Below are 14,641 nucleotides of genomic sequence, written 5' to 3'. Positions count from 1 at the left end.
GTCGGGCTGCACCTCCACCTGCGCCCCGCCCCCGCCCTCGCCCTCCACCAGCTGCAGCGGCACGCGCAGCGCGGGCACCAGGATCTCCAGCAGCGCCGAGCGGCGGCCGCAGTTCCAGCGGCACTTGAGCCCGCGCTTGCCTGCGCCGGGGGGCAGCGGCACGGCGGCACGGCGCGCGGTCAGGGCAGCTGCGCGCGCTGAGGTGCGGCTCGAGTCCGCCGCCGCCCGCTCCCAGCCCGCTCCCAGCCCGCTCCCAGCCCAGCCCAGCCCCAGCCCAGCCCAGCCATGCCGCCGCGCCTCACCTAGCAGCCGCTCCAGCTCTTCCGCCTTGGCCTCCTGCAGCGCCCGCGCCGTGTTGCGAGCAACCTCCGCCAGCGTGCGCTGCAGGCCCTCGGGGGTCACCGCCGCCGCGCCCTCGCGCTTGGACGCCAGCGGCACGGGCGGCGGCGGCATGGGCGGCGCGACCGTCCCGTCTGCTGGCGCCAGGGGCAGCAGGGGGGCGGCAAGGCGGGGGGGCAGCGCAGCGGGTGGGCGCGGGGCAGGGCAGGGCGAGGGGCAGCACAGCTCCCAGCCAGCGCAGCCACCAACCAGCACATCGGCACGCGACTGCCTGCCAGCTGCCCGCGCGGCACGCCTGCCCCGGCAGGCAGCGGCCCGGCGCCCCTCGCCACAAGCAGGTCCCGCCGCCGCCGCCCGCACCACCGCACGCACCGGTGATGGCAAACAGCTCTGCGGCTGCGCCCCCCGCAATCATGGCCGCCTCTAACGTGTCCACATTCTTGGAGGTGGCTCCCACCGCCGCCTGCGCGCTCGTCATCAGCGCCAGCGTCCGGGCCAGCGACAGCCGCCGCCTGCGCGCGACGGCGCGGGCAGCACAGCGAGCAGGGCAGGGTCGGGGGCGGCGGCAACCACGACGGCGGCGGCGCGGCAGCACGCGTCACGGCCCCCGCGGCCCCCGCGGCCGCTCGGCGAGCTGCGCCAGCTGGAGCCAGCTCACGAGGCGAAGAGGGTGTCGTTGGAGGCCAGGCTGCGGTGCCAGGCTGCCAGCGCCTCGGCCTCGTGGTGCATGGGGTAGAGGGTGAAGAGCACAGACAGCTCCAGCACCGACAGCGCGTCGCTGGGCCGGCGGTCGTCAATCATGAGCGACGCCTCCGCCTGCAGCTGCATGGCCGTCACCAGGCGCCCGCTGCGTCCGGGCGGCGCGTGTGGCGGCCGAGGGGGCGGGCGGCGGGGCGGGTCAGGCAGGGAGGGGCGCTGCTCCGGTATGTGGCGCCGGGCTTGGCCGGCCCGTCGCCCCGGTCGAGCAGGCGGCGCCGCGGCAGGCGCGGGCTGGGAGCGGGGGAGCCGCGGCGGCGGCGGCGGCGGTGTGCGTGCGGGCGCGTGGCGAGGCGCGCGGGCGCAGGCCGGGGGGGCAGCTGGCGCGGCGCGGGCGGCCAGCTGGCGGCCAGCTGGCGGCGTGCTCACAGTCCGTTGGAGGGCACCGTGAGGTCATTCCAGATGGTCACCAGCGCCACCGCCCAGCTGTTGTCAAACATGGCGATGGGTGCATTGAAGTCCTGCACGCCGGCGGCGGCACGCGCGCAGGCTTGAGCGCAGCGGGCCCAGAGAGCGCAGGGAGGCGTGCGCGCCGGTGGCGAGGTGGTGGTCGGGCGTGCGGCGGCGGCGGCGGCGGCCCCGGCCCCGTGCGCGCCGGCCGCGCGGCCGCGCTGCTGGGCTCCCCCGCGGGGCTGCATGGTGTGCGTGGTGGCTGCCAGGGGCCGGCGTGCGCGCACCGGCAGCCAGCACTGGGTGGTGAAGGCTCGGAGGTACCGCACGGCGGCAGCACCCAGGTCCAGAAGCTCCAGAGGCGACAGCGAGGGGTCCTGCGGCGGCAGCAGCAGCGCCAGCACTGCCAGGTGGGTGCTCCCAGAGGGGCAGCGCTGCAGCGGGCCGGCGGCTGGCGGCGAGGAGGCGTGCGGGGAGGCACACCGCGTCCGAACGGGACGCGGGCCGGCAGCGGCGGCGCCTCACCATGGGGGATGGGGGCTCCGGGGGAGGCAGGCACGTCTCCCCATGGCCCGTGCTCACTGCCAGGGCCAGCAGCAGCAGCAGCCGGACCACCAGCACGCCTGCGATGGGAATACTCGGGAGTGCCGCTGGACAGCGGGGTGGCAGCCGGGTGCGGGGCTCCGGTGCCACTCCCGCCAGGCAGCCCAGCCCTGGGGGACTGCTCTGCTGCTGCTGCAAGCGGGGGAGAGCCGGGGGCAGCGGGGTGCGCAGCCCCGGAGCTTCACAGGCCAGCTGCAAGGCCTCTGGCGGCCCACTCACCGCGCTCCAGCGCCATGGCGCCCCTCTCAGTCTCGAGTGCCGGCGCAGCGGCTCAACAGTGCAGCGCTCTCATGGGGGCGGCAGTCTGGAGGCGATGGCTGCGTGGTTGCAAGCGCTGTCCTGGGATGTCTGGGGTGCTGCCGGGCAGCAATGGGAGCAGACAGGGGCGCTGGGGGCGCCGGGAGAGACCTGACAAGCGCTCCAGAAGTGAGTGTGGGCGGCAGGTCGCCCAAACAACAGAGAAGGGAGCGTGGGTAGAGAGTGTGCACGTTTAAGCTGCATTAGGGGGGCAATCTCAGGACTGGTCATCTCCACGCCATCTGCAGGCCCTGTCAGCATTGCTGCCGCTTCCTCCCTTGCTGCATGCGCGAGTCTTGCATTGCCAGCCTCAATGCAAGCGCCCTCGGCACGCAATACCGGGCATGTGGCTGCACTTGCCGGCGGGTAGGGTTCTGCTAGCAATGCCGTTGCAGGTGGGATCCAGAAAGCCACCCTTTGTCCTGCTACTGGTGACTGACGCAAGCCCTGGCACAAATATGTGTAACGCGGTGCGCCTCCAACGTGGCATTCCCGCCCGCGGCGCGGCCTGGTGGCAACCGCCTTGCGTGGCAGTCTGTGCGCTGCAAGGCCGCCTGGCGTGTGCATCAGATTGCCAGAACCCACACAGTTGAATGTGGGGCAACTCTACATGCATTGCCAGCCTGATGGCCTCTTGAGGCGTAAGCTGCTGCCGCACCAGTGCTTGCCGAGCACGTGCAGGGAGAACCCATTCGCAGGTACGGTGAGAGGGAAGGCCTTGTGTCCTGCTGCCAACAATCACGGACCGACTGGCAGCCAGTGCCGGCTGCCTGCCTCCCCCCTGCGGAGTTGGGCTGCCGCCCACGGTGCACCAGCCGCCACCAGGGCGCCGCCCCATGCATGCCTGCACCCTGCAGCGCGCTGCTTAACATCGCAATCACTGCGTCTCTGGGCACACATTTCAGCTCGACCTGCATATGAATGGCGCGCAAGAACGCCCAGACCCTGCAACCAGTTCCGGTCGGCAGCGCAGAGCGCTTCTTCGCTGACAACGTCGTCCCCAGAAAGCCGGTCAGCCCGCCGGCATGTCATTCCTAGAAGCGCCGGCTCGGGTGGCGCGCGCTCCTGGCAGATGGGGCGGCGGCGACGGCTTGCGGCGCCCGCCTACCCCCACCCCAGCCAAGGTGCCGGCCTCCTTGCTGCCCTGCAGGCCCTGTTTGGCTCCCTCTCCCCCGACCTGGCACACCTGCCGGAGCTGTGGACCGATGAATACCTCATGAGCAAAGCGGTGGGTGCGAGGGCCCTGGCCGATCCCCGGCTCGCGCAAGGCCCCGCTGCCGCCCGCTGCCCGCTGCGCCAGACACGCCGCGTGACGCTTTACCTGACCAGCCGGACCCGCAGCCCCCACCTCCCTGGCCCCCCACCCACCCCTGCCTCGCCTCCCTCCCTGCAGGGCGCCGCAGAGCTGCAGGTGGAGCGGCGGCGCGGCGCCGGCGACGCCTTTGGCCAGGGCGATGCCAGCAAGGTGGCGCTGACGCTGGCTGCTGCCCTGGCCCGCATGGCGGCGGGCGACACGAGCCTCTACATCACCACCCAGCCCGTGCCCAGCGCGCCCGACGGCCACCCCGAGCTGTACGCCAGCCTCGTGGAGCAGCTGGCTGCCGACGTACCGCTGGTGCCGCAGCTCATGGGCCGCCTGGTACCGCAGTCGATCAACCTCTGGCTGGGCACCGCCCCCCACGGTGCGCGGGCCCAGCGGCCAGCCCGCTGGCTCCATGGCTCGCTGCCTGTGCATGCTGCGTGGGTGACAAACAGGGGAGTGTGCAGAGGGCACGCCTGGCGTGTGCGCGCGCCCAGCGGCCCGCACCAAGCTCCCAGCTGACGGCCGGCCCGCCCTGTGCCCGCAGGCTCCAGCAGCGGCCTGCACTGCGACTATCATGACAACCTGTGAGTGTGTGCTGGGAGGGTGTGCGCCTGGCGTGTCGCCTCGTGTGTGTGTGTGTGTGTGTGTGTGTGTGCCACTGCAGAGAGAGCGTGGCTATGGCTATGTGCTGCGCCCAGCTGGCTCCGGCAGGGCTGGCGCTGCCTGCGCAGCGTGCCGCCACCTGGCTGCCTCCCCTCCCCGCCCCCCTCCCCAAGGCGGCTTGCCCGCCCACCCTCTTGCGCCGCCGCCCTCTGCCGCAGGTACGTGCTGCTGCGGGGGCGCAAGCGCTTCCGTCTCTACCCGCCCAGCCTGGCACGCCGCATGTACACCGTGGGGCGGGTGGCCCGGGTGCACGCCAACGGACGCATCGTGTTCGAGGGGCAGGTGGGGCGGATGCGTGGCTGGGTGGGCAAATGGGGCTGCACATGCAGCATCTGCTGCGCCTGCTGTCCACTTGGCCTGCACATGCAGCAGCTGCTGCGCCTGCTGTGCCACCCGCGCGCCGTGCGCTGCGGTCCCGATCGCCCAGCCTGCCGCCCGCCTGCCCCGCTGTGCGCAGGGAGACATCCTGCCAGACGGCTCGGAGGCGGGCGATGCGGCGGCCTGGCTGGCGCGGCGCGAGGCGGAGGCGGCACTGGCGGCGGCCGAGGCGGCGGCGGCGCAGGGGGTGCCGGTGAGAGCCTCGCCCAGGCGGGCGTACCGCTTCTTGTAGGCTCGCAGCAGAGGAGAGGAGAGAGCACCCTCATTCCCACTCTCCTCTCCTCACTCATCCTCCACCCCTCCCTGACGCTGCTCTGCCCTGCCTTGCTGCCGCCGCCATGCAGGGCGCCGCCCGCCAGCTGGCGGCCGCGGAGGCGCGGCTGGATGCCGCCCTGGACGCGGCGCTGGAAGGCGACGACTGGGCCGGCGCCGACGACTTTGACGCGCTCGCCGAGCCGGCGGCGGCGCCGCCGCCCGCGCCCGCAGGTGCGTGGCCGACGCTGGCGCTGCCCCCGGCGGCCCCTTCGCTGTGCGCACACAGCTGTGCGAAGGTCCGGCACAGGCAGGAGGCAGGCACCTCGTCTGCAGCTCGGCGCGCGACGCGCGCCTGCGCCTGGCCCCACCCGCGCCGGGCGCCCTCCCGTGTGTCACTGCAGCCGCCGGCGACCCCGAAAGCTTCAGCCGGGTGGACCTGGCACTGCCTGACGACCAGCTGCGCCGCAGCTTCCCACGCTTCCCGGTGAGGCGGGCACTCCACGCCTGGGGCGCCCTGCCCCGCGGTGGTGGCTGGGGAGCGGCTGCCTGCCGCCAGGCGCCGCCAGTGCAGCCTGCCTGCGTGCCTGCTCGCGGTGACAGCGCCCCCCGCTGCCCGCCCTGCGGCCACCATTGAACTCTTGCCGCCCGGCGACACGCATGCACGCATGCACACATGCACACGCTGTGCCTGCCCTGTTCCCTCGTCCCCGCTTCGCCAGGGCAAGGAGGCGGCGGTGGTGTGCGAGGTGGCGGCGGGGCAAATGCTCTACCTGCCCGCAGGTGGGCCAGGCGGGTGTGGGGTGGCTGGGGTGGGGTGGGCGCTGCGGGCGTGCTGCCTGTCCCGCTCCTCGCTCCTCGCTCTTGGGGCTGCTGGGGTGCCCTAAGGCGCCGCCCACCCACCCCCCCTGCTGGTAGCAGCCTGCCGCCGCCGCCGGCAGCGTGCATGCCTGCGGCACCGTGCTCGCCGCGTCCCCGGGCACACGCCCGCCCCTTCCCAGCGAGCGCGAGCACCCTCTGCTGGGTCCCCTACCCACCCGGGCGCCGTACCCCTCTGTGCTTGCCCCTCCAACAGCACTGCCCAACAAGAGCTCTATTGAAAAGCGAACCCTGCAGGCTGGTTCCACGAGGTGACCTCCTTCAGCGCGCCCGCCTACCCCACACACGCCGCACTCAACTACTGGCTGCACCCGCCAGACAACCTGCAGCAGGGCGGGGCCGCGGCGCTGCGCCGGCCGTACCGGTGCGGCGCGGTGCGGTGCGGTGCGCGGGCGGCTGGGTGAGGGGAGCTGGGCGGCAGCCGGCCCGCTGCACCGGTGGCAGCGCCGGCGGCTGGGGCGGGGCTGGTGCCGGGGGCCGGGCGGGCGGCAGGCCTTGCAGCGCCTGCAGGCGGCAGCAGCTTGGGGTGGGGGAGTGGGGAAGCCGAGGAGCTGGCATACTCACTGGCGGGGGTGGGGTGCACCCCTGTGCAGGAGCGCGTACTGGCCGACAGTGTGGGAGGGGCGGCGGGAGGAATACGAGGCACGGCACAGGCGGGCGGAAGAGGGGGAGGGAGATGGGGGGCTGCCGGCGGCGGGGCCGCAGCAGCAGGGGGACAGCGCGGCGGCGGCGACAGCGGCGACGGCAGCAGGCAGCAAGCGGCGGGCGGCAGCGGCGGCGGAGCAGCGCGAAGAGGAGCAGCAGCGGGCGCCGCGGCGGCGGCGGTGCACCAGGCAGGCAGCTGCCGGCGGCAGGCAGGGCCAGGCGCTGCCCGACTCGTATGGGCTGTTTGGCGTGGGGCGCAGGCAGCACCTGCACTGCTTTGTGGCGGCCAAGCCTTAAGGTGGCCGTGAAGCGCCACCAGAGCGTCGAGCCGCGGTGCTGTCTCCCGGAGCGTGTGAATTTCATGCTTGGAGTTGTGTGGTCTGCCGCCGTCTCGCTGGCGCTGTGCAAGGTGTCATGAGCGGCGGAGGGCGGGAAGGGGAAAGGCACAGCCAACCAGCTTCAGTTCTCCACCTATTGTGGTCTCCTGCTCCACGAAAAGCTCTGGAAACAGAGCAGAGGAGGTACTGGCAGGGGCACCAGCCATTTTGCCCCGGCCTGCCCCACAGTTGCTCAGGGGGCTTTGCGGCTCGCCTGCCGCTCAGGGCTCGAAAGAACTCCGCTCCATTCCGCGGCCTTCCAAGCCCCATTGGAGCTAGATCCCGCCGCAGCAGCTGTCCCTCTTGCGTGCGCCATGACCTGGCAGGCTGGGCGGCAGAGCTACGCTTCCCTGCCAGTCGGCGAGGACTCTGAGCACTCAGGCACGTGGCAGAGCTCCCGAAATGGAAGTGGGCATCCCGGCAGCCTCCACCCTCTCAGAGACTTGGGCCTCGCTGCCACCATTCGCCCTCACCACCAACCCCTGCATATGCACCCGCCCCTGCAGAGCTTGCGCAGCCATCAGCAGCCCAGGACGGGGCAGCTGCAGAGCGCGAGGCGGCCATCCGAAGTGTGAGAGCCGCCGCCGGCAGCACCGGCCCTGCCGCGCCGCTCCTGGTGGGCCCCCCTGCCGCCCATCACCAACCCTGCATTGCTGCCGCAGCAGCCGGCAGAGCAGGCGGCTCTCTACAAGATGGTCCGCGAATTATGGTTCGTCGCTGACGGGCTCATCATCACCCTCCTCATTTGGAACGGGATTCTGCTCCTACTCTGGCGCGACACCCTGACGGGCGCAATGGCCAGCATCGCCGCCGTAGCGGCCGCCAGCCACAGCCGCGTTCGCCGCCACAGCAGCAACGCCATGCTGCTGAAGTGGTGGACTGCAGCCTTTGCTGTCTGCTTTGTGGCTACAGGGGTCATCCTGCTTTTCGAACTTAGAAAACAGGACGACGCTGCCCGAGATCATCACGGCGCCGTGTAAGTGCTGGCCGCTTACCACGCCTGCATGCTTGGCTGCGCGCCGTCACTCTTGCCATGATGTTCTGTTCTGCTGTTCCACCATGGCCCTGCCAGCCTGACACAGCCCTGTCCGCCCCCCTGTTTGTGCAGGTGTGCTGACGACCGGAAACCACAAACCTGCCACGCGCCATATGTGGACAATGTGGGGAAGTGGGCAGTTCTCCTTAACGTGGTTCTGAGTATTGGCACGTTCGTCCTCTTTATGGGAGTGGCGGAGACCACTGGAGGGGCTGTCACAGTGGTGAGCAGCTGCATGGAGGCCGACCCGCAAGCCTTCTGCCAGCGTGCCATGCTGACGGCCGCCCAGCAGGCTCAGCAGGACCAGGAGCACGCCCGGCAGCAGGCCGAGCAGGAGCTTGCCCGGCAGCGGGCCGAGCGGGAGCGGGCGCAGCTGCACAGCTCGAGGCTGGCGCGCCTGGAGGCGGACGAGGTGCAGGCCCTCAAGGCATTTGCTGCCGCCGAGGCCACAGGTGGGTGGGGTGGAGCGCTAGTCTGCTCCCTTGCAGGGAGTGGGGCATGCCGGCAGGCCGCCAGGGCGCTTGGTATCTGCTTCACTCTGCTGCTGCGGGGCGCCACTGCAGGCGCCGCCTGGGCGCTAGGCCGGGCGCAGGCGAGGTGAAAGGAGGCTGCCGCCAGGCTGGAGCTGTACAGGAGCGATCCGATGGAGTTTGGCAAGAAGTACGGCTTTGATGAGCTGGACGTGGTGTAGCTCAGCAGGCTCGGCAGGCGGCGGGGGAAGAGACGGGGGGCAGGAAGCTCATTTGGGTGGAGACCCAAACTGGGCAGCGGCCGTGGCCAGGGTGGCGCTACGCAGGAGGTGCCCACACGAGGTCGACAATCAGCATCCGTGGTACTTCAAGTCGGGAGGCGGCTGCCTGCATCGCTGGGCAGCAGCTGCGGCAGAGCGAGCGCGCCACGCAGCGAGCGCGCTGTGCTCTGCGCAGCCGTAGTGTGCGCCCGCCATGTTCTATTTGCTTTTCTCGCAATCACTGCACCGTTGTATGTATGCTTGATTTTCACCAGGTATGGTGAAAACCAAGCATACATACATCCTTTATAGTGCATGCTGTGAACAGTTGTTCAAAACCATTCAAGGTCAAGGCAGGAGCGGCGCCTGCTGAGACTGCTGCGCACCACTGCCGCACAATAGCAGCCGCGCATCGCTTCCTATTAACATTAATGCTGAGTCGCATACCCTCTTGATCGGTGGGGCAGTCACAGCGAGCCGGGAAAACTCCTCGCGGCAACCCTGAGCCCGCAGACCTGCCCCCGACTGACCCCAGGGCGCAAAGCTGCATCGGCTGTGAAACGGCAGGCGTATAGAACAGTCGCCGCGCTGCGCAGCCGTGCGTCATGGCGGCGGCGGCGGCGGCGGCAGCGGGCTCGCTGCCGCCACCAGGCACAGTTGTGCGGCTGCTGCGCCTCAGCGGCTTCTCCATACTCCAGCAGCTGCAGATAGAGGAGGCGCTGCTCAGGCAAGCGGCCAGCTGCTGGGCCGCTGGCGAGGCTGGTGCCAGTGCTCCGTCTGGCTGGCATGGCGGCCTGGCAGCTGGCCACAGCCGCAGTAAAGGGCGCCGTGCCCTGCCGCCTGCTGGCTGGCCGGCTGCTCTGCAGGGCCACCACCCACAACTGGTTTGTGATCAACGACGGCACGCCGCAGCCTTCAGTGGTGCTGGGCGTCAGCGGGTGGGCGCCGCCCGCGGCGCAGCTCCTGCAGTGTGTTTGAACTGCTGCAGTATGCTTCGACTGCTGGGGTGCTCCCACAGGGTGCTCCTCATCTCTGGGGCCAGCTGCCGCCAGCGGTGCCCGTGGCGACGCTGCCGCGCTCCCCCTGCCACCCCCGACCCCTGCTGCGCAGCAAGGCTCATGAGTTGGTGCACCTGGCGGCGGCGGCGGCGCGGCGCGTGCCGCTCATCCGGCGCTTCACCGGCGGCGGCACAGGCACGCACGGCGCCGGCCTGCCGCCGCCGGGCCCACCGCGCCGCCGCTGCCGCTGCTCTCGCGCTCCAGAGCTACTGCTGCCCTCTGCTGCTGCTGCGGCTATGGCTGTCGTCTCCCTTGGGATGCGGCGGTGCACCAGTCTGCATCCCTTCCTGCACCTGCCCCAGCCCGCCTGTCCGCTCAGCACCCTCGCCTGAACTCCTCCTGCTGAGTGCAGTGGTTGTGGATGGAGACACAATCTTCACAGCGCTCATCATGCAGCACCAGAGCCTGCCGGGGGTGGAGCCCTACCCTCGCCCAGTCATGCAGGTGGGGTGGGGTGGCGTGCGGGCCGGCAGGCAGCTGAGGGCGGGGGCCTGCGCTCGCCGCCCGCCGCCCGCCATGGCTGCCTGCCAAGGCCGCCGTAGAGCGCCCCTCCTGCACAGGGGCAGCCCGCCCTCCTCCCAATGGACGGCCCCCCGATGCGGTACGGTCCTGCTGTGTCTGCAGTACACCGAACACCTGTACCGCACGGTGTTTGGGCAGCACGGCGCCTTCCGGCTGCGGGAGAATGGCAAGCCGCCGCAGCCGCCGCTGTGCTAGCGCCGGGGGCTCCACAGCCTCGCCGTTCGCGCTCAATTGCGGTTGCCCAGGCAGCCTCCCGCCGCCTGCCTGGTGCGCCGACGGCTGGAGCGCCTGGCCGCAACATGCCCGGCTGCTTCCCTTCCCTTGCCTGCGCCTCCCTGGCCGGCCCCTGCCTGCAGACTATTGCTTCGGGGACCGGAAGTTTGGCGGCAACGCGCAGGCAATCACCAAGGACAGGTGCTGGGGGCCGCCTGCCGCTGCGCTCCCTGCAGCAGGCATCATCACACCCGGCCCACGGCTGTTGGCAGCCACCTGCCGTTGCCAGCCAACACCTGCCGTGTGCAACGCTGCCGCCGCCGCCGCCGCCGCTGCGGGTGCACCACACCGCAGGTGGGTGCACCACACCTCCCTGCTCTGGGACTTCCAGCGGGAGCGAATGGCGCTGCTGCGCCAGCCCTCCAAGCAGCCAGAGTACCGGCAGGCGAGCTGCCGCCGTACCGCCGCCGTGCTGCTGGTACCGCCGCTTGCTTGTGCGGCTGCTTGCCGGCTGCGGGGCCGTGGAGCTGGGCAGCCCCCTGGCTGACCCGTCATGCTGCTATCCTCGCATGCCGGCTGCCTCTTACCGCCTGCCGACTTATGAGCGAATCACACATGTTTGCTGCTGCTGCCGCTGCTGCGCCACTGCCGCAGGACCGCGGCCACCTCGACTTTATCGTGCCGCTACGCCACCTGCTGCCCTGCCGCCGCACGCTGGTGGAGCGGCTGTGCGGCGCCGTCGAGGCCGCCGGCTTTGTGGTGCAGGTGCGGGGGCCTGATACCGCTCGGGTGGTTCCGCACCAACGGCCTGGGTCGATGCCGGCGCATAGCCCGCAGCATGTGTGTTGAGCTTCTGGCGGTCACCTGTGCAGGAGGCGGGGCTGGCGGAGGCGGAGGAGGCGGTGGCAGCCAACAAGCTGTGCGGCACGCGGCTGCTGGATGTGGAGCCGCTGCTGGTAGAGTGGCAGGAGCAGCAGCGGCAGGAGGAGGGAGGGCAGCTGGGAGCAGCAGCCGCAGCGCCGTCGTGATGAAGTTTTTTGTATTGTGTAATGTTCTTTCTTCGCATCCCATGGAGATGCATTTGATCACTTCAGCCTCCAGAGCAGCAGCAAACGCCAGCGGACACCTCGCCACCCGCCACTCTGGCGGCCCCGCTGGCGGGGGGATGCGCTGGCCACTCTCCCACCATCTTTGATCGGTAGCATCGCAATTCACACTGCCTGCACGGTATCATGGAGCCCTCCGGGGCTGCCCAAGTCGGCATTGCTGACGGCAAGCTGTATCAGGCGGACCTCCAGGAGCTGCGGCAGGTCGGATTGCGATCGACGCATCTCCCCCAATTCTGAGATCGCTTCCGAGCGATCTTCGGCTATGGCACCGACCTCCCCTCCTGCCTGCCTGGCTATGCAGGGCCTACCCCCGCTCACCTACACTGGTGAAGACACCGCGGCATGGCTGCGAGACTCCCTGCTGACGCTGCGGCTGGAGGGCACCGCAGCAGCAGACGTCGCCGTGAGCGGTGCGTGGCGGCGGCGGCCAGTGGCGGCCCACTGGTGCAGGCACTCTACCACCCTGGCTTAGGCTCGACGGTTGTTCGGCACACACTGCGGTGGGCAGCACAGCCAGCAGAGGTTCATGCCGCACACCTCACACGACTGCCGGCGCCACGCTGCGCGTCGCGCCTTGCTTCCCGCAGGGCTGAGCTGGCAGCCGCGCTACGTGCGCCCCACCCTCTGGACCGACCCCAGCCAGCCGCGGTCGGCGGTGGAGCCGCTGCTGCCAGACAGCCTGGCGGGCGGCGACGAGGAGGGGGAGGGGCAGGCGGCGGCGGCGGCGCTGGGGTTCCGGGAGGTTGCGCTGGACATGGAGGAGGTGAGGGGCACCTGGCCCCAGCCGCCGTACCTTGTGCAGGCCTCACTTTAACCCTAAACCCTGACTCCAACTGCTCACCGTTGCGTCGTCTGCATGTGACCAGGCCTGCCGTGCCACCTTGCCGTGCCATCCTCCCCATTCGCCCCTCTGCTCACCCTCTGCACGCGTGCTGCCCGCTCACCCCTGCTGCCGCTGTGCCGCAGGACTCCGCCGACAGGCTGGCGCTGGCGCGGCGGCCCATGGCGGCGCGGCAGGGCACGCGGGAGTTTGTGCGGGGCCGCATCGGCAGCATGCCCTTCACGCCAGGTCAGCTCAGCGCCGCTGGTACCGCCTGCTGCAGCCCCACCTGTGCCGGCAGGCCGGCAGTTCGACACTGTCCGCACTCATGAGCAAACAGTTTTGAGTTCAGGTCCCGACCTGCCGCTGCTGCTGCTGCTTTACTCACCGATTGATCTGGATTCTTCTGGCTGGCTGCAGGCGGCGCCGCCTGGGACGCAGGCGGCAACTCCGCGGCGGCGGCGGCCGCAGAGGAGGCAGCCAGCGGCGCATGGCTGGCGGAGCTGGAACGGGGGCAGCCGGAGCTGCTCAAAGCCGTGCCTCCCGGCATGCCGCGCGGCCTCTTTGGCGGCTGGGCTGCCGATGCGGCGGAGGCCGAGGCGGTGGCGGCGGCGGCCGAGGAGGTGGCTGCGCTGCAGGCGGCAGAGCAGCAGGCGGCGGAGGCGGCAGAGGCGGCAGGCGCGCGGCAGCAGCAGCAGAAGGTGTCTCTGGAGGACCTGTTCAGGTGGGTAGCTGGGTTGGCAGTACAGCTTGCAGTACAGCTGGCAGTACATGCCACACATGCAGCGTCGTGCTGTCCGTGCGGCAGATGCATGCTGCGGCCGTCTCCTGCTGACCTGGGCTCTCCCTGCCTGCCACGCTGCCCTGCCGTGCCTTCCGTGCAGCGGCGTATGGCTGCTGGAGGATGGCGGCGCCGGTGCCGAGGGCGCGGCGGCAGGCGGCGACGAGGACTGGGATGCGCCGCCTGCTGAGGAGGAAGAGGAGGAGGAGGTGGCGGAGGTGGCGGCGGCGGCAGGCGCGGCGGCGGGGCCCCTGCCAGCAGCGGCCGCAGCTGACCCTCTGCTGGGGCTGCCCAGCGGGGACCAGCTGCCCGGCGGCGTGGGTGAGGCTGCTGCCTTGTTCGCTGATGCTGCTGCCCATGCCTGCTGCTGCATTGTCCGCTTGCCTACTGCCGCTGCTACTTGTGCCCTGCACGCGGCTGCGGGATGGGAGCATGCAGGACCGCTGGCAAGGCGGCGGCAGGGCCTGGCCTCCCTCCGGCGCTGGTCTGCGGCGCCATCATCGAGCCCTGCGCTCCCTTGCCTGCCTGCCTGCCTGCCTGCCTGGCGCAGAGGGCGACGCAGTGGCGGCGGTGCTGGGGGCGGAGGCGGCGGCGGCAGACTGGGCGCGGCGCACGCCCGCCGCGGCCGGCGGCGGCGGCTTTGCCACCCTGGGCTCTCGACCCATCAAGCGGCAGCGAGGGGACCACGAATGGGCGCTCAAGTGAGGCTGCCGCCGGGGGCTGGGGCCGGGCCCTGGGTGGGGCGCCGCTGCTGGGTCCGAGATGCCCTGCCCTGGCCGCAGCTCTTGGCCTGTTTCTGAGCGGCGGCCGCGCCCTGCCTGTTCCTGGCTTGTGGCTTGTGGCTTATGGCTTGTGGCAGTCCCCCCGCCACGCACCTCCCACCACCGTGCGGATCCACACGCGCACGCACCCCTCCGCGCCCCTCCCGCACCTGCCGCAGGGGCCACATCCCCGGCCTGGCCAAGCAGTGGGAGCGGGCCCGGGCGGGGCTGGCCAAGAGCTGGCCCTTTGAGCTGGATGTGTTCCAGAAGGAGGCGATCCTGCACATGGAGGGGGTGAGCTGAGCTGGCGCTGAGCTGGCGCTGACCTGGCACTGACCTCGCCTGGCCCGGGCTGGCTGCGGGCACGCTGGGGCCAGCGGGCAGGCTGGGGCCCAGCGCTGCTTGAGCTGCATGGCTGACCTGGCACCGCGCCGGTGTGGCTGCGCCTGCCCATCCATCGATGCATCCCGCCCCGCGGGGCCTCTCACCAGCGCCGCAAACACCAACCCCGACACGCCACCCCCGCCCTGCCCTGCCCTGCTGCCCTGCGCCGCCCCCCGCCTCCCCCTCCCGCCAGGGCCGCTCCGTGTTTGTGGCGGCCCACACGTCTGCGGGCAAGACGGTGGCCGCGGAGTATGCGTTTGCGCTGGCCGCGCGCCACTGCACCCGCGCCGTGTACACCTCCCCCATCAAGACCATCTCCAACCAGAAGTTCCGAGACTTCTCTTC

The 14,641-nt window shown here is 71.1% G+C and overlaps 3 protein-coding genes across 3 annotated transcripts in view; all 3 read left to right on the top strand.

The window, feature by feature from the left end:
• Positions 1-3,790: 3,790 nt before the first annotated feature.
• Positions 3,791-4,624, top strand: CHLNCDRAFT_17690 (hypothetical protein; the record flags this gene model as incomplete). Its single annotated transcript, XM_005848849.1, has 3 exons — positions 3,791-4,067; positions 4,233-4,272; positions 4,510-4,624. Coding segments are annotated over 3 exons (432 nt in total), but the record flags the coding sequence as incomplete, so codon positions are not given.
• Positions 4,625-9,253: 4,629 nt separating this feature from the next.
• CHLNCDRAFT_144336 (hypothetical protein) lies at positions 9,254-10,423 on the top strand (the record flags this gene model as incomplete). The annotated part of the gene is made up of 5 exons (XM_005848848.1): positions 9,254-9,423; positions 9,515-9,586; positions 9,759-9,979; positions 10,059-10,150; positions 10,331-10,423. The coding sequence occupies 5 exons, from the start codon at positions 9,254-9,256 to the stop codon at positions 10,421-10,423; spliced, it is 648 nt and encodes a 215-aa protein (XP_005848910.1).
• Positions 10,424-11,673: 1,250 nt separating this feature from the next.
• CHLNCDRAFT_144334 (hypothetical protein) overlaps positions 11,674-14,641 on the top strand; it is a gene marked incomplete at both ends in the record, with an annotated part of 10,971 nt that continues 8,003 nt past the window's right edge. Inside the window, 9 exons of the mRNA XM_005848847.1 lie at positions 11,674-11,751; positions 11,852-11,960; positions 12,138-12,313; positions 12,517-12,619; positions 12,791-13,094; positions 13,255-13,472; positions 13,702-13,852; positions 14,092-14,206; positions 14,490-14,585. Coding sequence (XP_005848909.1) covers positions 11,674-11,751; positions 11,852-11,960; positions 12,138-12,313; positions 12,517-12,619; positions 12,791-13,094; positions 13,255-13,472; positions 13,702-13,852; positions 14,092-14,206; positions 14,490-14,585 — 1,350 coding nt within the window. The remainder of the gene's footprint in view (positions 11,752-11,851; positions 11,961-12,137; positions 12,314-12,516; positions 12,620-12,790; positions 13,095-13,254; positions 13,473-13,701; positions 13,853-14,091; positions 14,207-14,489; positions 14,586-14,641) is intronic.

The sequence above is a fragment of the Chlorella variabilis genome (genome assembly GCF_000147415.1).
Source record: "Chlorella variabilis unplaced genomic scaffold CHLNCscaffold_7, whole genome shotgun sequence".
NCBI lineage: Eukaryota > Viridiplantae > Chlorophyta > Trebouxiophyceae > Chlorellales > Chlorellaceae > Chlorella > Chlorella variabilis.
Note: the sequence above shows the minus strand (reverse complement) of the source record. Positions and strands in the feature narration are given on the sequence as shown.